Source organism: Carlito syrichta, unplaced genomic scaffold, assembly GCF_000164805.1.
Source record: "Carlito syrichta isolate Samal-C Ts95f unplaced genomic scaffold, Tarsius_syrichta-2.0.1 Scaffold308856, whole genome shotgun sequence".
Classification (NCBI taxonomy): Eukaryota; Metazoa; Chordata; class Mammalia; order Primates; family Tarsiidae; genus Carlito; species Carlito syrichta.
The window spans coordinates 83,548-105,784 of NW_007252952.1; the positions used below are offsets into that span (position 1 = coordinate 83,548).

Below are 22,237 nucleotides of genomic sequence, written 5' to 3' on the forward strand. Positions count from 1 at the left end.
TATTCCAGGATCAGTGGCATGGCACTAGGATTTTAGCTTCCTGGAGATGTTGAATGTGGATTGCTATGCCTTTCTGGGCCTCTGGGGATATAGGGTACTGTTTTGCCCTAATGGGTGTTGCTTGACTTTTGAGATGTACAACGACTGGTGGTTGATGGGATGCCAGCCCAGGGGAGTGTAATTCGGCCCAGACTTGGGGAAACTTATTCTGCAGCTGGGCCAACAGTATGGTGTTTGAAGAGCCAAGAGGGGCCCCACCTTCTGTTAACACATATTCTTCATTTAGGGGAACAGTAACAAGAATTTTTGATGCCCCAGGTGGGTTTAGGCTTATTGCTGCTGTGGTTTCCTCAAAACCTATGTTGGCCTTAAGCTTGTGTAAGAGGTCATGTCCCAGGAGTGGGTATGGGCAGTCTGGCATTACCAGAAATGAATGAGTTACTTCCCCTTTTCCCAAATTTGTTCTTTCAGTGATCCAGGGGCATAATTGAGTCTCGGTTGCTCCCTGGACCAAGGAAAGCTTATTCTGAAGCAGGCCGTTGTATTTTTGGAGAACTGAATACTTAGCCCCCGTGTCCACTAAGAAGTGGACAGGGCTTCCCCTCACCATAAGTTTCACCCTGGGCTCCGGGGGGAGAGAGGAATTGACAGAGCCCCAGCTCTGTCAGTCAGTTTGTAATTGAAGCACAGGAGTAGATTTTGGTGGGCACCCCTCCCCCAGGAGGGCACTCTTGTGGCCTGTCTGGGTAGTCTTTTACCCAGTGCCCAATTTTTTTTACAGTAGGTGCACTGATTTTTTTACTAGTGGAGTTTTTTGCCTGGTGCCGGTTTCTCTTTTTCCTGTTGGCTGCTTGGGTTTAACTTCCTATAAGGCTGCTGCTACTACTTTGGCCATCTTTTTGGTTCGTTGGTCTTCAAGCGAGTCCCTGCTATTATAGACCTTCTGGGCTACCTCAGTTAACTCTGATAAACTTTTCCCTTCAATGCCTTTAATTTTCTGCAATTTCTTTCTTATATCAGGGGAGAGAAAGGCTATAACTAAAGCCCTCCAATTTTCTGGAGCCTCTGTGTCTATGAGTATACGTCTGATAGGCCTCCATACAACGTTCCAGAAAAGCCGTGGGAGATTCCAGTGGGCCCTGAGTTACCTCACTTACCTTAGACAAATTTGTGGGTCACCTAGCGGTGGCCCAGAGACCCCCCCTTAGAGTCCAGCGGTAGGTGGTGAGACACTCCCTATCATGATTGGTGTTCAGGTTCCAATTAGGCCTCTCAGCGGGGAAGACACAGTCCACACAGTCCTGCTCTGCTGGTCTGCCATCCGGTCCCAGGACCAATTTCCTTGCCTCCTGACAGATTCATTCTCCTTCCTCCACAGTAAAAAGGGCTTGGAGGAGCTGTTGGCAGTCATCCCAAGTGTGCTGGTGGGTGAAGAAAATGGTTTCTAAAAGGCCTATGAGGCTCTGAAGTTTTTCGGAGAATGCCAGATTGTGTTGTTTCCAATTGTAAAGATCACTAGTAAAGGGACATAAACCATAAAGGGCTGGCCTCTCGAACCTCCCATGTCTAGTCCCAGGGCCTGTCTCAGGGGAAGGACTGTGGAAGTTTGTGGTTCTGAGTTCCCCGAAGATGAGGCGGGGCTAGTTGGTTTGTTGGGGGTGGTTGGGCCCTCGGTAGATGCATGGGGAAGAGGGGGATAAAGGGACTGATATGGGGACCCACTCCTGGTGAGTGATGGGCTGAGAACCTTGTGGGCCCTCTGCTCCCGCTCAGATGTAGAGTAGGGTGGGGGAATTTCATCATCCTCCGGTGGGCTCTGGAGGACTGGAGGTTTGGCTTTTGGAGTTTCCTGTAGGGCTAAAACACAAGAAGAATTATAGCTCTCTTTTCAGCTTTCTTCATCCATGGTGGCTGCTACATTATCAGGAGGTACCAGGTAGTGATGTATGGGATCTGGTCCGGGTGGCATCAATAGATGAACTGTAAGACCTTCCCCACTATGGCAGGGTTGAAGGTCCTCTCTGATGGCCAGCTGCAATTAGGAAACGTGGGCCATTCGAGGGAACAAAAAGTGGTTAGGTTTCCTTGGTTTACCTGATAACCTGACTGCTGTGCTGTTCCTTGGAAATCCTTGAAGTGGCACAAAACCAGTTGCAGAGGGGTGTCAGGCTTAGAGCACTGCTGTCCCATAATGTCGATAGCAATGACAGACACAACAGTGACTAACACTGAACAAATAAAGACAATAACACAAACTGAACAGACAGACCTAACTGCCCAAGGGCAATACCGGAGGGCCCAGTGATGTCTCACTGAGACCTCAGACCCAGGAATTAGCACTGCATCCAACTTTCCTGTGGGTCCAACCAGAAGTGCGCATAAACAAAACAGGAACTTGACTCACTTCTCAGAGGGCTCTGGGGACGTTGTGAGTCTGCCAGAGATGACAATCAGCCATTTGCAAGTTCACAGACTCACCAGGCCCGACAAACACTGAGGTTCACGGGTATGCAGACCCACAAGGTCAGCTGGTGATTGGGGCTGGAGATTAAGCTCTCAGATCTCCCGGACAAGCCCCCAAATGAAATAGGGTCCAAGCGCTTAATTCACAGACTCCAACACCGAAAGTACAAGTTATAAAAAGGAGAGGTTTCTATTAGCCAAGAGTCGGGCTGGCAGTCATTTGCCTGCTGGACATAACAGTCCCACAGCAAGAGACCCTGACTAGCTGTAAGGGCTTGCTTAAGAAAGGCTAAACCACATTGGAACTTTTCAAGTGGGCTAAACCGCAACATCCTGGAGGCCTAGGTGCCTTTCAAGCAATGCAAGCGTGGTTCACAGAAATGAAAAAAAAGCTGTTAGACAGTTTAACCTAGCCAGCAAGTGCTGTTGCCAGTTTCCAGGAAGGGAACCTTTTAACTATGCAAAGGCTGAGTACATGTTTAGCCTAATTTTTGACATTGTAGATGTCTTTTTAAGCCCCTTTCCACAGACCGAGCCCGACTTTCCGCATCAGGCCAAGAACCCTAGGTGTCCTGGCCTTTGAGTTGGGGCTGGCCATGCTGGAACTTCTAGCATTTGATGCAAAGGGCACTTCTGGTTTGGGCTCCATTCCCAGAGGTCTTTGTGGCGGCCTGTGCATCCCTGACGACTCTTGTGATGCCAGAAGGTGTGTCGCTCTGTGAGGGAAAATGGGCAATTCTTAGAGTGGGCACCTCTGGGGTGTGGTGGTGGCCTGTCAGGAGCAAGCCTGGCTGGGTGTGGGCCACGGGGGGTGTGTTAGTGAGGGGTGGAGAGGGGCTCCTGAGACCTAGTGCCTTCTGCGATTCCCTGGAAGGTCTGGCGTCTGGAGCCCCATCAAGCTTGCTTCCCCTCCACCCACCCCCTCCCCCAGGGTCGTTTTCCTCAAGTACCTCGAGGATCCATGGATTCCAATCAGCATGGGCATACCAGCAGTCTCCCTGGCCTGTTCGGGAGGAGGCTGAAGTGTGTTGGAGCCGGTTGCAAGGTATAGTGGTGTGTGTTTGGGATTTGGTGGTGGTTCCAGAGGTGTCCATGTGACCACGCTGCTGCTCCTCACTGCTTTTTCTGGCTTTCCTGTCCCGGGATTATATCTCTGCAAGGCCATCACTGTGGGCAATGTGACCATTCACAAATAGAGTCAAGCATCTTTTACTTCTAAAAGATTAACCTGAGATCACATTATGTTTGAGCTTGTGAGAAGTTTTGCTTCTTTTTTTCTTTCTTAATCTGCAGTTTCCTAAAGAAGAGCATATCCAACAAGTTTGCTTGCTGCCTGAAAACTCAAAATACACAAAAGGTGAAGTGTGGTGGAAGGAAAGGAAATATGTTCAAATGCCAGCAATTGAAATGACCAACTTCAAAGAGACCATCTCAACTTTTGGGCTGCGTGTAGAGGTTTAGAAAGGGAAACTGGGTATAGGAAGCTTCTGTGTCAGAGATTCCCAAAATAAAGTACTATAAAAGAAGTTATTTCCCCCTCAAGTCTAGCAGTAGGGGCTAGTAGAAGACTTTTCATTTTATATTTATTTACTTATTTAAGATTAGAAAATATGGTTTATTTAGAATGTAAACTTGAAAGAGAGAAAGAGAGAGAGAGAGTGGAGATTGACTTTCCCAAGGTAGGGGAGGAGGCCCAAACCAGGAAACATGGCCTGGTCAGAGCTCAAAAAGCATATGGCCACACCATAGCCTAGTAACATAATGGCTGACTTTTCATTTTAAACATGTAGTCTGCCCTTGTACATCCAGGATGATTGTTACAATTTTCACACCAGTGTAGAACAAGGGAGCACATGCCCAATCATTTTAAGGGCAAGATTATAAGTTTTACTCATCACTTCTCACATCAGAACTTAGTCATAATATTGTGGGGGTTATAACAAGCATGAGTAAGGCCCAGTTATCCTTCATAACATTTTTACCTTTGTTTGATTTACCATTGATTAGGGCCCAGACTTGTGAAGTTACTTGCTTTGTCAGAAAAAAACCCAGAAGCTCTGATTTTTTATTACTCTATGTGACATTAACCAGTTTCAACCTGTTAGCAAGCTCATTTTGACATTTGAGTATGTTTATGTATGTCTATGTAGTCATTTCTTTACTTCTCCTTTGAAGCAGCTTTACCATTATTTTGGTTTCTTATTAACAAAGTAAATCTTCAATATATCTTCATTCTTTATTTGTATGAATCATGTTTTAACTTTGGAAAATTATGCTTTGATGCTACTAATATTTACTACAGGTTATAAAATGATCCATTATTCTAGTTTCTTTGCCCTTTGTGATATTTTCCCTTATCCACCCTGATTTTATTTCCTCAATATAGTGGCTCATTCCTTCAATGTATATAAAGTATTTAATATCAGTTGTGCAATTAGTACTGAGTTTGGGATTTATTATACAATAATGAGTAAATCAGATTTGTTTTATAAGCTTTTATGGAAGTAGCGATACAATAAACATATCAGTAAAATATATATTATACATATTTATATATTCACATCTATATATGTGTATATACATAATTTATAAATTTGCAACAAGTTGATTGAATAGGAAATAATAGAGGAGACAATATTTAGGTTAAGACAATGACAGGCATCTAAAGAAGTGATGTTGAACTTGAGATCTGAATTCTAGAACACAGGCAAATGTGTAAAAACTGGATACATAGTAGTATATACAGAGAATGATGCAACTTAATACACTTCAGATATTCAAGAAGCAACTAGGGATAGGAAGCAACTTTCTTCACAGGTAGGAAGGCAAATACCTTAAGATGAAGTTGAACGGATTTGACAGATTGAGGAATCAGGACTTTATTCCTGTGAAACATAGAACTCTTAAAAGTATTTTCAGTAATGAGTCTCATGCTTTCATTTACAAAAAATGATCCTTCCAAGAAATGCCTCAGGCATCCTTATTTTAACAAACTCTTTAGGCCTTTGTAATGATGAAAACTGACAATCTGTCTCAATAATAATGACCTCACTTACTTAGGAGCCCTCATTCTGTTCTCATTGTCTATTTTCCTAATTTCCCAGTCACATTTGGGGGCTATTTGGGAGCTCATTTTTAATTAAGCATTATTTTCAGTTTAAAACTTTTATTTCTACTGAAGAAATTATAACTCTCTGAGAACAGATATTAAAACAAGTTATCTCTTTGCTTTTTAATTTTTTTTTAAGAGTGGGGATCCCAATGGTAGAAAATGGAAAAATTTATAAACAAATATCCTGAGGATCATAGTTTCCACAATGACTGGGAATGTAAAGGCACATTTGAGAGATATCAGAGAAAGGAAATAAATTCCAGTCTAGTCATCATCACGCATGAATAAATGCCCACTCTGAGATGGCAAACATCCCATAACCTGCTTCAGTAAGTTTCTCCTAGAGATACTCCTATGTATGCAATGAATGTGAAGAGGTTTTAGGCAGAAGAATTTCTTTAATCATGAGAAAATTCATACTAGTAAGAAATCTTTTGAATGTAAGCAATGTGAAAGTCTTTTCCTTGCTGCTACTATCTTTCTCAACATCAGAGGATTCATATTGGTGAAAAAATCCTATGAATATAAAGAATGTGGAAAAGCCTGTAGTTCTTTTTCACTCTTTACCTGACATTATAGGATGGTGGAAAACCCTATGAATATATGGATTGTGTGGAAAAAAAATTTTTTAAAATATGGAACGCTTCATGAATTTGCGTGTCATCATGGGGCCATGCTAATCTTCTCTATATCATTCCAGAGTGAGCATGGATTGTGGGAAAACATATTCAGGTCTCATAACTTTATGTACAGTCATAGAACTCACACTAGTAAGAAACACTGTCAGTTTTCTAAATATGGAAAAGCTTTTAGTCACTTGTCACTACTCATTCAACATCAGAGAATTCATTCCAGGGGAAGGCCTTTAAAAGTGTAACACAACTTATTGAACATCAAAAAATTCATACTAGTGAGAAACCACATAAAGTAATGAATGCAGAAAGACCTTCTATCATATCTTCCTCAACATCATAGGATCCATAATGGTGAGAAACCTTATAAATGTAAAGATTGTGGAAAGGCCTTTGGGCAGGACTCACAGCTTAGCCACCAACCAGAGAGTTCATACTGGTGAGAAAACCTGTAAATTTAATGAATGTGGAAAAGCCTTTGATCAGATTTCATAACTTAATGTGCAACTTAGCAATCATACTGGTGAGAACCCGTATCAATGCTTTAGTTACTTATTGATGATTATTCAACATCATTTATTAATAATTCATACTTGTGAAAAGCCCTACAAATGTAAAGTATATGGGAAAGCTACATGTTTTGGGCATCACAGAATTCATACTGGTGAGAAACTCTATAAATGTAATGAATTTAGAAAGGCCTTCACTTTTTATTTTTGAGTTGGAGTCTCACTCTGTTGCTGCCCAAGATGGAGTGCGGTAGCATGCTCACATCCACCACAGCCTCAACCGCCTGGGCTCAGGCTGTCCTTCTACCTCAGCCTTCCAAGTAGCTGGAACCACAGACATGTGTCTACATCCAAATGACAAAATTACTTTTGTGGTTTACTGTAGTCAAGTGTAAAAAAGACACTGTTGTAATAGCAGTGTTTTGTTGTGTTTTTAAAGCTTAAGTTTAAACACCTCTGACAAATCCTTTAGCCCAAGGCTTGAAGGAATTGTCTGGAGTCCTGAAATGTGTTATTTTGATTTTTTACAGGGACTCATGTGAACAGTTCTTGAAATATGTTTGTTACCCTGAGTTTACATTGAAATGATGTCACCAATATAATTTTTTCATTTTTTTCTTTATTCTTCCACCCATATATAGTCTATGAGAATTTCTGAACAGAATAAAAGCAATACTATCTTCCAAAATTTAAGTTTTAGGATAGTGATCGGCAAGATCAGAATGAAGTCACTATAGCAATCTATTATCCACTACTGTTTCAGTCATTCTTGTTCTGTGACACTGTTCTTCCATATGATACAAACAAAACAATGCTCAAGTGACTGTATCAGTCAATTGCTTATATAGATGTGTTCAACTATATGTGAAGGAGGATACTCCTTCCAAATATATTTTTATGTTAACAACTACTTTGATGCCTCATATTAATATCTTTGTATTTTCCACATATTATGTCATAATTTGGTATATGATATATTTTATGTAGTCTAAGGTGATAACTCATTTTGTTTAAATTTTCTTTGTAGTTTTTCCCTTTATCTTTTTTAAAAAAATTTTTATGATTCCAGTTACCTGCCTTTTAGATTTATTAGTTATGTTAAAAATATTTGTTATGTTAGGGATTGCTTTAGGGTTTATAGCATACATCTTTAACATAGGACAGTCTTCCTTCAAATCTATTATACCATTTTATATGTAGTATCAAAGACTTAAACTAGGATAATTCTATTTCTCTCCTCCTGACATTTTTGCTATTATTGTCATACATTTTTATCCATGTTACCTTATAAATATAAATCTCAAAATAGTTCATTATATGTTTTCTCTAGGGATCTTTCTTGGTATATTTAAATAAGAAGTTTTTCAGGATGGATGCAATGGCTCATGTCTGTAATCCCAGCACTTTGGGAAGCCAAGACAGGAAGACTGCTTGAGGCCAGGAGTTTAAGACCAGCCTAAGCAACATAGCGAGACTCTGTCTCAAGGAAAAAAAAATTTTTTTTTTTTTTTGAGTTGGAGTCTCACTCTGTCGCCCAGGCTGGAGTGCAGTGGCCGCTCCCGGCCACCGCAGCCTCGACCTGCTGGGCTCTGGCGATCCTTCTGGCTCAGCCTTCCAAGTAGCCGGAATTACAGGCATGCGCTACCACGCCCGGCTGATTTTTTGATTTATTGTAGAGATGAGGTCTCGCTGCCCAGGCGGGTCTCGAACCCGCGGGCTCAGGCAATCCACTCACCTCAGTCTCCCAAAGGTGCGGGATTCCAGGCTGAGCCACCGAGCCCAGCTGGAAAAATTTTTAAAAATTAGCCAGACATGGTGGCACACATCTGTAGTCCCAACCACACGGGATGCTGAGGTAGAAGGATTGCCTGAGCCCTAGAGTTGGAGGCTGTAGTGAGTAGTGATCATGTCACTGCACTCCAGCCTAGGCAACAGTGAGACCCCTACAACAAATCATATGTATCCACGCAAATTTTTTTAATTCCAAATTTTCATCTGGTATCACTTTATTCTTTCTGAAGGATTTCCTTTAACATTTATTTTAATGTAGGCTTACTTTGGCTACATTTTATTTATTTTGAGTTAGAGTCTCATTCTGTTGTCCAGGCTGGAGTGCAGTGGCACACTCATGGCCACCACAGCCTCCACCTGTTGGGCTCAGGTGATCCTTTTGTCTCAGCCTTCAAGTAGCTGGAATACCAGGAGCGTGTCACCATACCTGGATAACTTTGTATTATTTTTTTAATTGTAGAGATGATGTCTTGCAAAGTTGCCAACGCTGGTCTTGAACCCCTGAGGCTCAGGCAATCTTCTCACCTCTGACTCCCAAAGTGCTGGGATTACAGGCATGAGCCACCATGCCTGGCTTAATTTTCTGAATTTTATTACTTTTTGTATTACTATTTTACCTTCAGTTCTAAAGAATATTTTAACCAGGCATAAAATTCTAGATTTACATTGCTTTTTCCAGACTTCAAGAACTATCCCAGTATCCACTAGAAGCATCTTTCTGTTCCCTTACCAGGGTGTTAAATCCTGTCATACAGTGACTACATTGCAACAAACTCTCCCTTATACAATTTTATGTTCTACCCCTTGATTCGGTATTTTCAGGATCTCCTCTGAGGTATACTCTTCTGGTTTTTGCTAGCATATTATAGTTCCTACAGCTCCTTTGGTGTCTGAATCCATCCCTTACCATAGCGGTCTCAGCATTTCCGTGTTTTGGTATTGCTGAAGTTTGACCCATTACTGCATTGGGGAAATATCTTGTTGCGGGCAAGCATTGTTTTTAAAGCTGCTGGCTTCATGGAAGATAACATAATGTAATCTCTGCAAAGGAGAAACAAGAAGAGAAGACATACAGGGTACAGGGAAATCTGGGACTTCAAGGTTCTAAAATGTATGTGCTAAGAACTCTATATCATGAATCTCCGAAGAGTCTCCTTCAGCAAGTCTTTCCTCTTAAAACAGAAAGCAAGGAAAGGGTGCCTACATTGATCACTTCCATTCAACATTGTTCTGTAGGTCACATGATAATTACAGTAAGATGAGAAAAAAAAGGCAATATAATAACCAGAAGTGAATAAACTGAATTGTTTCTTACCAAAAAAAAAAAAAAAAACCCTAAGAAATCAGTAAGACAACTCCAAGAATGAGTTAAGTGACATTTTCAAGAAGACAGGATACAAGGTAAGTGTACAAAACTCATTTACATTTTCATATATGAGTAGCAAACAACCAGAAAAATAAACATAAGACAAACCAATTCAGTTTACATGTTGTGAAAATATCTACAAATAAGTTTTAAAAATATGCAAGACTTCTATACAGAAAACTACAAGGTATTGGTAAGAGAAATTAAAGGAAACTGAAGCAGAAAGTTATGCTAAGGTTAGACTGAAAATCACTTCTGTTGAAGTGTCAGTTATTTTCAAATTGAACTACAGATTCCATGTAATCTCAATTGTATTACAAACAGGCTTTTTGATAGAAATTGATGGTGACTAAAACTTAGAAAATGCAAATGAGCTGGGGTTGCTATAACAATTTTTTAAAAGAGCAACAAAACTGGAGGATTTATACTATCTAATTCCAAGACTTCCTCTAAAACTTATAATGAAGACTGTGGAACTTCAAAAAAGACAAATAGACTGATAAAACAGAATAGATTTTAGAAGTACACCCAAACATAAATGGCTAACTGATTTCGAGAAAGGCGCTGATACAATTTAAGGGAGAAAATGAATATCCAAAAAACGATGTCAGAATGGGGCAATTATATTGGGAGGGAATACATGTTAACCCTTGCCTTTTCACATTATACGTAAGAAAAAACTTGAAATAGAGCTAACTATAAATGGTAAAACTACAAAATAGCTAAAGAAAACATGCAAGAAATTCTATGAGGCTCAGCATGGGCAAATATTTCTTATATAAAAGATTAAAAAATGTGATTAATTGGATGTTATCAAATTCAAAACTTTATCACTATTATGTAAGTTAAAGGGCAAGATACAGATAGTAGAAAATGTTTCCAAAATCTAGCAAACCATTCCAATTCTCGCAACTGCATACTAAGAGAAAAAAACCTAATTTTAAAAATAATCAGCAAAAGATTTTGACAAAAACTTCACAGAAAAGTACAGCCAAAAAGTTCATAAACAGATTCTCAATAGCAATAGTCATTAGAAACTGCAAATTTAAACTGCAATGAGGTATCATTTCATAAAAACTAAAATAGCTTATGTTAAAGACTGATAGTAGAATGTGGAATAAGAAATAACACTTTGAGTTGTCATGATTTGCTAGCATTTTTCATTACACATTCTACAATGTCAATTATGGTGAGAGCTGCATCTAAAGGACCTCCCATACTGATTGCACTTAAGGGTTAATAATATGAATAGTATGAATTCTATTATGTTGACAAAGTGTTGAGGAAGTATTAAAGGCACCCCCACAGGCATAACATTTATAGGGTTTCTCTCCACTGTGTTCTCTTATGAGTAACAAGAGAGGAGTGGACACTGAAGGCTTTTCCACATTCCTTGCATTTATAGGGTTTCTTTCCACTGTGTGTTCTTTTATAAGTAACAAAGGAAGAATGGGCACTTAAGGCCTTTCCACATTCCTTACATTCATAGGGTTTATCACCAGTATGAATTCTGTGCAGAGAAAGCTGCATAATACAGCAAAAGGTCTTTTTGCAATCCTTACACTGATAGGGTTTTTCTCTAGTGTGAACCTCCAATGTTCAATCAGGGAAGAGAGGCATACAAAGGATTTCTTACGTTTACTGCACTCATAGGTTTTTCTCCAGAATGAGTTTTCTGATGTCTAATGAGTTGTGCATTTTGAGTGAAGTCTCTGCCCACACTCCTTACATTCATAGGATTTTTCTCCACAATGAATTCTGCGATGATCAACAAGGTCTGAGTAATGGCTTTTCACATTCGCTGTATTCATGGAACTTTCATGGAACTTCCTCTCTCTTTCTCTCTCTCTCTCTCTCTTATGTGTACTCTGATGCTGGGTGAGATGAGTCATCTGACTGAACATTTTCCTACATTCTTTACATTCTTAGGGTTTCTCACTTGTGTGAATTCTCTCATGCTGGGTGAGGTGTGCCCCCTGATTGAAGGTTTTACTACAGTTATCACATTTATAGGGTCTCTTTTCTGTGTGGATTCTTTGATGTTGAATGAGAGTTGATCAAAGAGTGAAGTGTTTCCCACAATCTAAACAATGATTGCATTTCTTTCGTATATGATTTCTCTGATGGAGAATTAGTTGAGTACTGTGAAAGTAAACATTTCCACATTCTTTACATGTATTTTTTGTACATTTTATTTCTGTGTCAAACTGAGATAATACTTCTTTAATAGCCTCTTTGTAGATAACTCCTTAATCTCTCCACCTGACTCATCTGAAAGGAGAAAAATATCAAAAAATAGAAACAAATTAAACTACTTAATACACATGCCTTTCACCCTTTCAATTTCACCACTGGGAATCTATTCAATAAATAAAGATACCAGTTTTTAAAGATATACTGATAAGAATGCTTATTGAAATAAGCTTTAGCTGAGGTGGAAAGATCGCCTAACCCCAGCGGGTCAAGGCTGCGGTGGCCGTGAGCGTGTCACTGCACTCCAGCCTGGGCGACAGAGTGAGACTCCAACTCAAAAAAAAAAAAAGAAAAGAAAGAAGTTTTATATTGGAAATAACCTAGGTATCCCTCAAAATTAATCATAGTGTATCTATACTGAGATTATTACTTGGCTATTAAGAAAAGACTGCTAAGTTTTCCAACCTGCAGGATCATTCATTAAGTGAAAAGAACAAAGTGAAAACTTGTGTGTTAAGTTATATATCAAGTTTCAAAACACAGAAAGGTAAAAGAATATATTAACCTGAGGAATTACTGTGTCCAACTCTGGGACACAGAATGCATCTCCAATTATTTTAATATAGAAACAATTTGACGTAACATAGAAACAGTAAAATTAAGCATATAATCAAGGTCAAATGGGGTATGAATTCTTAGTGATATAGATATTGTGAGATTGAAGAGATCACTAGGTACACATGAGAAATAAGACTAAAGAGTCGATTGAAGGCAAAAAGGAAAAGGTTGTAAAGCCTTAAGGAAACATATCATGTGGAATCACAGATCCCAAAATGTTACAGGAAGGCTGATCAATGTCACCAAAAATTAAAGAAAGGCAAAAGGATTTTCCACAATGAACAGAAGTAGTAACCTTCCAACCTGTAGTTATTTTTACTATTTAGGAACTCATGGATCCTAAGATAAGAAAGACAATAAAATAATGAAAGTTGAAAAAAAATATAAGATGGTGGTGGGCATAGAATGGTAACAAACAACAGACAGGCAGAAGGCAACGTGGAATACAAGCACACAGACCCATGCACTCACTATTCCCACATGGTACTACAAGTGAAGAGATCTGTAAACAACGCCAATTGAAATCATTTTTTAGAAAATTCTAAAGTTCTTACACTTTCCACCCTCAAGAGCCAACTGAATTGAGTTCTTACATTTCCACCCTCATGAGCAAGCTGGATTGAGTTCTTCCGCTTTCCACCCTCATGAGCCAGCTAGCAGTAAGAGTGAGAACAGAACCTCAGTTATGGAGGATGACTGCTGAGTTCTGGCTTGTTCCTGCTGCACTAAATATATAGGTATCCCACTGCACTGATTCTAGACTGAACTGTGTACACAGATAGTAGAGACAGTTAAGCTTATAAAAGGTACAAGGACTGGTTTTACAAGGCATCTCTACCACAAAGGCCCAAAGGTTTCTAAAATGAACCCAAATAACGATTATTACCAAATGTGATGATTCAAGCTCATTATTTGATGTCACAGCCCAATCCATTAAGCAGAAATATCCCCTTTACCAAGAACCATAGATTAGTCAGTGTTTTCTTACTATGTTATCTTGATCTTATTTTGGTTAACTTTTCTTCCTGAATAGTGAAGTCCTAGAATTCTAACACAGGACTTTCCTTTTTCTCCTACTGCTAACCAGTCTTTCTCTATCCACAGGTAATCCATTTCTTCCATTCTTACGTTTCTATCACCAGTAAATATATGAAATACACATTTATCTCCAATTCTGAATTTATTTATTTTTTAAATTTTTTTGAGTTGGAGTCTCACTCTGTCGCCCAGGCTGGAGTGCAGTGGCATGCTCACAGTCACTGCAGCCTCAACCTGCTGGGCTCAGGTGATCCTCCCACCTGAGCATTCCAAGTAGCTGGAACTACAGGCGTGTGCCACACACCCAGCTAATTTTTTGATTTATTAGAGAGATGTGGTCTTACCAAGCTGCCCAGGCTGTTCTCGAACCCATAGGCTCAGACAACCCTCACACATTGAAACAACCAATTTTGATGCTTCCAATTATTGATTCTACTTTTTAAAGCAGGATTTATTGAGAGAACAGAAAAACTGCCACAGAGGGAGGGGACTCCAGGGGGTTGCCCATGTTTTTATACTTTTAAATAAGCTCAAAAAAGAATTAACATAGCAGGTCTGAGGCTGCTTGTCCTGCCACAGTGGAGTCATAGACAGTGCTAACTCCTCCCAGCAATGATGTCTACTTGCAAAGATCCACTAGCAAAGTTGGCCCTTGAATGGTCCCTAAGGACCTTGGATTTCAGAAGGATTCCTGCCATTCCCAGAACTGACACAAGCAACTCACTGTGCCCTAAATCCTCTGCACAGGTGGTGTGATTTATGCTAAACACTTGCTTTCCTTCTGAGAATCTGGAATTTTAGCATGTGGCAGGCAAAGAGAACCTTGTGACTTGTCGCCAGTAAAACCTTTTGGCACTGAGTCTCTAATGCTATCTAGCAGCCAATATCTCACACATATCACACAATGTGCGGCTAGAGGAATTAAGCACATCCTGGTTGGCTCACTAGGAGAGGACTCTTGGAAGCAAGCATCTGATTTCCTCCAGACTTTGCCCCATGAGCTTTTTCCTTTGGCTGACGTTGCTAAAATAAATCTTAGCCATTGTATAGTAAAGAATTTAACTTTTTTCAAAGGGAGATATAGCCCTTTCTCTTAGTTCCTGTAATCTCAGACCCCTCAGAATATCCTGCCTGATAAAAGTATCTCTATTTACCTAGGGGTCTTGGAATACACCAGAAAGTCAAACAATATGTGATTTATGTGGGGCTCTGGATGACGTGGTTATCAATGTGACCTCCAGAGAGGCTAAACACTGAGGTGAGTCACATGAGCAGTCAACCACATCTACATGATGGAGCCCCAATAACAATTCTGGACACCGGAGGTCAGATAGGCTTCCTTGGTCAGCCATCTTCCATGCTCACTGTCATACATCATTGTGAGGAGGAGTTAATATTCCCCATGACTTCACTGTGGGAGGACAAATGGAAGCTCTACACTTAGAATCCTCCTGGACTCTTTCTGTATGTCTCTTCCCTTGGTTGACTTCAATGTGTATACTTTCATTGTAATAAACTGTAACCATGAGTATAACAGTTTTCAGTGAGTTCTGTGAGCCCTTCTAGTGAACTATCAAACCCAAAGGAGACCCTTGAATTTGCAATTAGTGTCAGAAGTCAGGGTGGTCTTGGGGACCCCAAACTCTGCAGCTGGCATCGGTACAAGGGTGTTCTTGTGGACTATTCACTGACTCTGCAGGCATGAACTCAACTATATGCTAAGTCCTGTGACTACACCTACCTAGTGAATCACTGAACTTGGGGGTGATCTTGGGGACCCTCAACAGTTGGCCAGTTTCAAAAAAAGAAATGCATGTTTGTTAATGAATAAATAATCAGTGAATATATCCACTCAAAAAATCAGACAACTATATACGTCACTTACATTAAAGAAACCACAGTTATCAAAGAATGGTGTTCTGTAAAAATATAGAGCCTTACAACAGACCAAATAAAAAAAGGATAAGCTGGTAAGAAGCAGGATCCTGAATTTAAAAGCAACTTTACCATGGACAAGGATGAAAGATATAGTTACACTTTCTGAGGCCAGAGGCATTTATAAAAGTAGATATATACGTTCGGTGATCAACATCTCCTTGGGAACTCAGAGTCAAGGAGCCTCAATTTCTACACATGCATGGAGTACCAGAAAAGAGCAACTTTCACACCTTAGAGATGCTTTGCCCTCTAGAACCAGCAGGTCTTTCATATACATGGCTTACCCATAGTTGGTTCCTCTTACCCACCTGGTAATGGGTTTCTTATCCCTTTTTTTCCTATCATCCAGGGCAGTTTCCTATGCTCCAACAGTGAAATCACAGACTTAGAAATGGAAAGGCCTGTGAAAATAAACAGAAAGGATTGGCCATGTTGTAGTTACTCAAGTATTCTGACATAGCAACACTGTAATCAGGATATAAGCCATCAAACAACAACATTTTAGAGGAGTATCTGACACATAGGATAAAGAAAACTGCTCATTCCAATGTCCACATTTCATGGAAAATTCAGAACTTCACCAAAGATTCCAAGTAGAAAAAAAGAAGACATATCCAAGAATAGAGGCTGAATTAAGGACTCAATTCACTTACCTAGCCAGACCAGATTATGATAATTCAACATCACAGTTGTGTACAAATCTCTCTGAGCAGGGTTCAGGAATTCCCACTCTTCCTTAGAGAAGTCAATGACTACATCTTGGAATGTCACTGATCCCTGAAAAGACAAACATTTTCTTAGAAGATGCCAGGTAATGAACTGGAGGTTGGGAAGCATGTTAAGAAGCTGATCAGAACTCAAAAAAGCAGCTTAAGACACCAAAGGACACTACTGTAGTATACTGTTTATTAAAATTTGAGTATAGAAAAATATTTAATAAGAACAAAGTTCATGATAAACAGGATGACTCAAAAAGAATCAAATTTTAAATGTGTTACTCAGAGATTATATATATCCATGGGTTCAAAACCAATTTGTAAGAGAATCATCACAGTTGTTTCTATAATTGTATATATACATAATATGACCACACAATTACTTTGTTGAAAGTCACTCATGATCAATTCTACCATGGATTTTTAGTGTGAATACCAAAAAAAATCACTTTTTGGCTGAAATAAAATGTAGTCATCTTTCCTTGAATCTGGGTTGACCCTACCATTTGCTTTAACCAAAAGAATGTGACAGAAGTGATGCTGCCAGTTACAGGTCAAAACCTTTGGAAGGTCTCTCTTCTTCTGTTTTGGCCTCAAGAGGGCTCAGAATCATATAAGAAGAAAAGCCAATGAGAAGAGGCCAACAGAGAGGGAGAGACTCTAAAACTATATGGAATAAAACTGAAGAATCCAACTAACAGCAAAAAATAGAGGCCCAGATACATGACCCTGGCTATTTTAGCTAAGTATAAGATATGTGAATGAAGAAGCCATTTTGAGCACTCAAGCTCCAGCAGACATCATAGGAACACAGATTAGTCATTCCTACCTAACCCAGTTTGAATTTCTTACCCACAGAATCATAGGAAATAAAGTTGTCTTTGCTCTAACTGCTACATTTTAGGATGGTGTTTGTAGTGTTCTGAAAATTGCACTAGATGTACTATTATTTCATCTTATATGCCTCTATCAGGGCCTGCAACAGGAACAAGGAGTATGGTTTGGTCTTCAGCTGCTTATGAAGAACAAGTTGGGACATGGACTAAGGACACCTAGCTCATTGTTAATATTCCTTTCCAATATCCTGGAATTTCATCAATTCATAATACAACTATGATTAATAATTACTTCAATCATATACAATTGCACTATTGCAGGAGTCCAGCTTCAGCAGGGCCAGAGATTCCTGGAGGAGAAAGGGCGTCGGCGACTAGAGGGAAGAAAGGGGGAAGAAAGAAAGTGGACTCCTGTTCAAGGTTGAGCAGAAGTCGTTTACTGAGTGTTATCCAAGGGCTTTTATCCCCAAATTTTGCAAAGTCATCATCACAGGACACAAAAGGTAGCATGTGCCTTTCACATGAACAGGTCCAGGTGCACAAAGGATACCCCCCACTCTCAAGCAAATGTTTTTTCCTACATAAGGAAGAATATGAGGAAGAACATGAGGAAGAACAACCACAAATTGTCTTTTTGTTTCTTATGCTTGCTTAATGTTCCCCAAACCAGTTTCTTATGTATCCTTAACTGTATTACAACTACATCATCTTGAAATAACATCACTCAATGTCTAAACCTGAAACCACCATAATGAATTATTAACTTCTACTATTCTGTACTAATTCAAACTAGTTTCTATTAAAACAACTGCTGCTATGGTTACACTCTCCTAACACCAGCTGGCCTAATTCAAACTTCACTGGCCCCCCTGAATCAAACTAAACTAACCACGCTTCTACAATAAAATGGTTACTTAAATTTTCTTCAATCTATATAAACTATTTTCTAAAACCTATATCTATAAATTTCTAAAATCACATCAAGAGAACATATGACCTGCACTAAGGCTCCTCAATGTGACTCAAAATTGAACTTAAATTGTTTAAAAGCAAAAAGCATAAACCATGGAAAATGGGAACAAGAGACTCCCAAGTTAGCTGTGTTCGTTCCGGTTTCAGAGTCCTCTGTTAGAGCCAGCAGGAGCCTCTTCTGGTTGCAGTGCCAAGTGGAAAAGGAGGAAAGGAATGGGGTCAACAGCTCCCAAACACATCCTAGTGGTCTCGGGGTCAAGGGCCCTTCCTGATCCCTAACGCTCAGGGAGCCTCTGTGGCTGGCTCCCAACACACTATGCTGTCCTTTTCAGATATATCTTTGCACTATCTGTTTGTCACAATAGCCTGTAAGGTTGGAAGCCATCAAAAACTTTATAGTACTGACCATCAGGCAGAAAGGTTTCTCTTTTCTCACTTTAATATGGGGTTTAAGAAACATTCTGCATGAATGGGTGTCCTACTTGTATACATTCTTATCACAATATAATATGTATACCAAAAATGGCATACAACATTAAGTGTACAACATGATGAATATTCACAAAACAATCCACCCCTGTAAGGAGAGCCCTGTTTAGGAAACTGAATATTACCAGCACTTCCAAGATTCCCTAGTACTGCTTCCAGACACTATCACCTCTTACTATCTTGAAATCTGTCACCATAGATAAGGAACACTACATTATTTTTAATGAACAATTTTTCTTGATATCTTCAAATGCTGACATTTTTTCTGTCTTTTATTTTCTGTTTTTAAAGAGACAGGGATCTTGCTATGTAGCCCACGTTGGGGTGCACTGAGTATTCATAGGTGCGATCATAACACACTATGGCTCTTAAATTCCTGGGCTTGGCTGGGCTCACTGGCTCAGCCTGCAATCCCAGCCAGCACTTTGGGAGGCCAAGGCAAGTGGATTGCCTGAGCCTGTGGTTTCAAGACCAGCTTGGGCAATTTGGCGAGACCTTGTCTCTACAATAAACAGAAAATTGACTGGGTGTGGTAGCACATACCTATAGTTCCAGCTATTTGGAAAGCTAAGGCAGAAGATCGCCGGAGCCCAGCAGGTCAAGACTGGGGTGGCCATGAGTGTGCCACTGCATTCCAGCCCGGGTGGCAGAGTGAGACTCCAACTCAAAAAAAAAAAAATTTCCTGGCTCAAGTGACTCTCATGCCCCAGTCTCCCAAGTAGCTGGGACTACAGGCATGTGCCACTGTACCCAGCTGCCAGTATTTTTCTATATCTTCTAAAGTATCACAAAAAGACACATACAGGTTGAATATATTCCTAATCAGAAATGCTTCAAAATTCTTCAGAAATGCTTCAAAATGCTTCAAAACTTTTTGAGTGCTGATATGCTCCTCAAAGGAATTGATCACTGGAGCATTTTAGATTTCAAATTTAGAATGTTCAACCAGTAAGTATAATACAAATATTCCAAAATCTGATATACTTCTGATCCCAAGCATTTCAATAAGGAATACAATAATGCTCATAGCAGTTTTATTTGTAATAACCAGAAATCCAGAAACAACTCAAATGTCTATCAACAGGAGAATGGATAGACTGTAGTATAGTGACACAATGGAACACTTCAGCAAAAAATAACACTGATGAATCTCAAGAAACATTACATTAAATGGAAAAAGCCAGACACACACCTACATACTATTTGATTCAATTTATATGAAGCCAAAAGGAAGAAAAGCAAAACAAATTGCCATAAAAATAAGAAAATGATTTTCTCTGATAGCTGGAGCAGGGAAAAGGGCATGAAAAAACTTTTGGGCCTGATGGACATCTATCTTGATTTTCATGGTGGTCACAAGGCTTTAATAATTGCCCCAAAGCATCAAACTGCACACTTAATATTTGTGTGTTTTATTTGTAAGTTATACCTCAATTACAATGATAACACACAAAAACATCAACAGAGTAGGAAAGCACTGGAAGCATGGAGCAAATGGAATAAGAATTGGTGGTTAAAAGAAACCTTAGGCACAAATATTCTATGTCAACATACAATATAGGAACAGTAAAGTGGTAAAAGTGTTTTTTTCCTATATGGTGGGTATATGACTTTTAAAAACATTTTTATAGTTTTTTATTTTAAAATTCATTAATATAATTTAACAATTTTATGCATAGCTTGAGTTACAGCAAATAGCATGTGGAATGAAAATACTGTCTCTTTTCTTAATATAAATGTTTCCTTTTTGAGAAGACAATCTATTTTCAAATAAAATGCCTTGTTGTCTACGCTTTGCAGGCTGAAAAAGAATCAAACCTGTTTGTTCTTGCATAGAGTTTCAGGGCCCATGCAAGCACCCTGCACAGAACTCTATTCCGGGAAACATAGCCAGCTCATCCATCTTCATCCTTGCAGCATATTTCTTGCTCATTTATCAAGACCTGATAGATAGGCTATTCCCCTGAATTCCACAAATGAAGACTGTGACATCATCTTCAGCTGTCCAACCCCAAACAGGACCCTGGGAACCTACACTTCATCTTTCACCGATGCCTCCAGTAATGTTCTGATTTTGTTAACCTGGACTTCCATGCACTAGACACCACTCACATTCCTATTCCCAAAACTTTCCAAAGGCAGACTGTGCCATTACTGAGACTGAAAAACCCAACAGCATTTTCTATCTTGCCTTCTGTCAGTCCCAAAGCTGTGAAGAAGGTAAAAAATGACTGAGCATTCACCTTTACTTCGAGATGAAGTAAAGACTCTCATCTTTTCCTCTGGAAAATGTTTCTTTGACCTTAAAATAGTGTTTAGAAGAAGACTGGCCACAGTGAAGATCCAGAATAATTTGCTGAATGAATAAATGAAATGTAAAAAAGATGGACAGAGAAAAGAGGCCCCTACAGCCCCATCTCCTACTGAATAAAAAGCCGAGGCCTTGTCCTTGTCAGTCTCTATTACCCAAGCAAGTTTCATGAAGCGCAACTAGTTGTTTCTAGAATTTTAGACCCATGATGTTGCAGGAAACAAAGATAAAACAAAAACTTACCTGTGACATGGCTAATGCCCACTGTGCTGGAACAGTGTCCCCACTAGTGACAGAGTTGAGAATGCAGAACTAAGGACAAGGAAAGAAGCCCGAGATTAGATTCTTGAACGCAATGCCACTCATTTTCAACCATGTTCCTGTACAAACTCCAAGAAAGACAGGTGTCACTGCCAAAATACAACACCATTTAGTGTGCAGGGTTAGTTCTCAAATACGAGGGGGAGTCCCCCGAAAACGGTCAGAATTTATTTATAAAAATTGTGTACTCACTCTTACATGCTTAAACTTTAGTCACCATACAAGTACTTCCTGTTTGATGTACAACTATCAAGACACTTTTTCCATCGCTCAAAACAATTTTTGGATTCATTAATTTTTGATGCCTTTTAGCGCTTCTGTCGTTTTTTGTGTCATCTCTTTCACATCAGCAAAATGTTTCCCTTTAAGGACTTTTTTCATCGGGGAAACAAACAAACAAGCAAAAGTCTCTCGGGGCGAGATTGGTTAAACAGGGAGGGTGGGGCACAGGGGTCTTGCTGTTTTTGGTCCAAAACTACATAAGACTCAGCGCGGTGTGGGCAGGTGTGCTTGCACATCATCCATCATGAAATGGGCACTGAAAGAACCCCCCAAAATATCTTGGAGGCGGAGCGCAGCCTCTCTCGGTGAGTCCACAGACGCCCGTGGGCTCCTGGAACACGGTGAGTTCTCCGTCCTCCATTAGCAATTCCGGGCTTTGGGGCCTCCTCGCTGGTCGTGGGGCCTCCTCGACGCTCCGGGGCCTCCTCTGGGACCCCCGCCCAGGCACGCACGACCTCACTCCCACACGGACGCAACACCAACCTCATAACGGTCCATGCCGCGCGTGGCGCGGGGCAAACACGGCCCGAGCAGGGAAACGCGGCCAAGTGGCCACTTCAGGCCTCGCCCGCGGGAGGCGCCAACCACAAGGCCCACGCGCCCCGGGGGCTTCTGGGAGTAGCGAGGAACACACACACACACACACACAC

General features: G+C 40.0%; 1 protein-coding gene across 1 annotated transcript; it reads right to left on the reverse strand.

The window, feature by feature from the left end:
• Positions 1 to 11,724: 11,724 nt before the first annotated feature.
• Positions 11,725 to 21,289, reverse strand: LOC103268618 (zinc finger protein 140-like). The gene is made up of 4 exons (XM_021716652.1): positions 21,228 to 21,289; positions 16,314 to 16,437; positions 15,969 to 16,061; positions 11,725 to 12,144 (listed from the first exon to the last, which is right to left on the reverse strand). Exons 1-4 carry the CDS (start codon positions 21,234 to 21,236, stop codon positions 12,065 to 12,067), a joined length of 306 nt encoding a protein of 101 aa, XP_021572327.1. The 5' UTR covers positions 21,237 to 21,289; the 3' UTR covers positions 11,725 to 12,064.
• Positions 21,290 to 22,237: the final 948 nt, after the last annotated feature.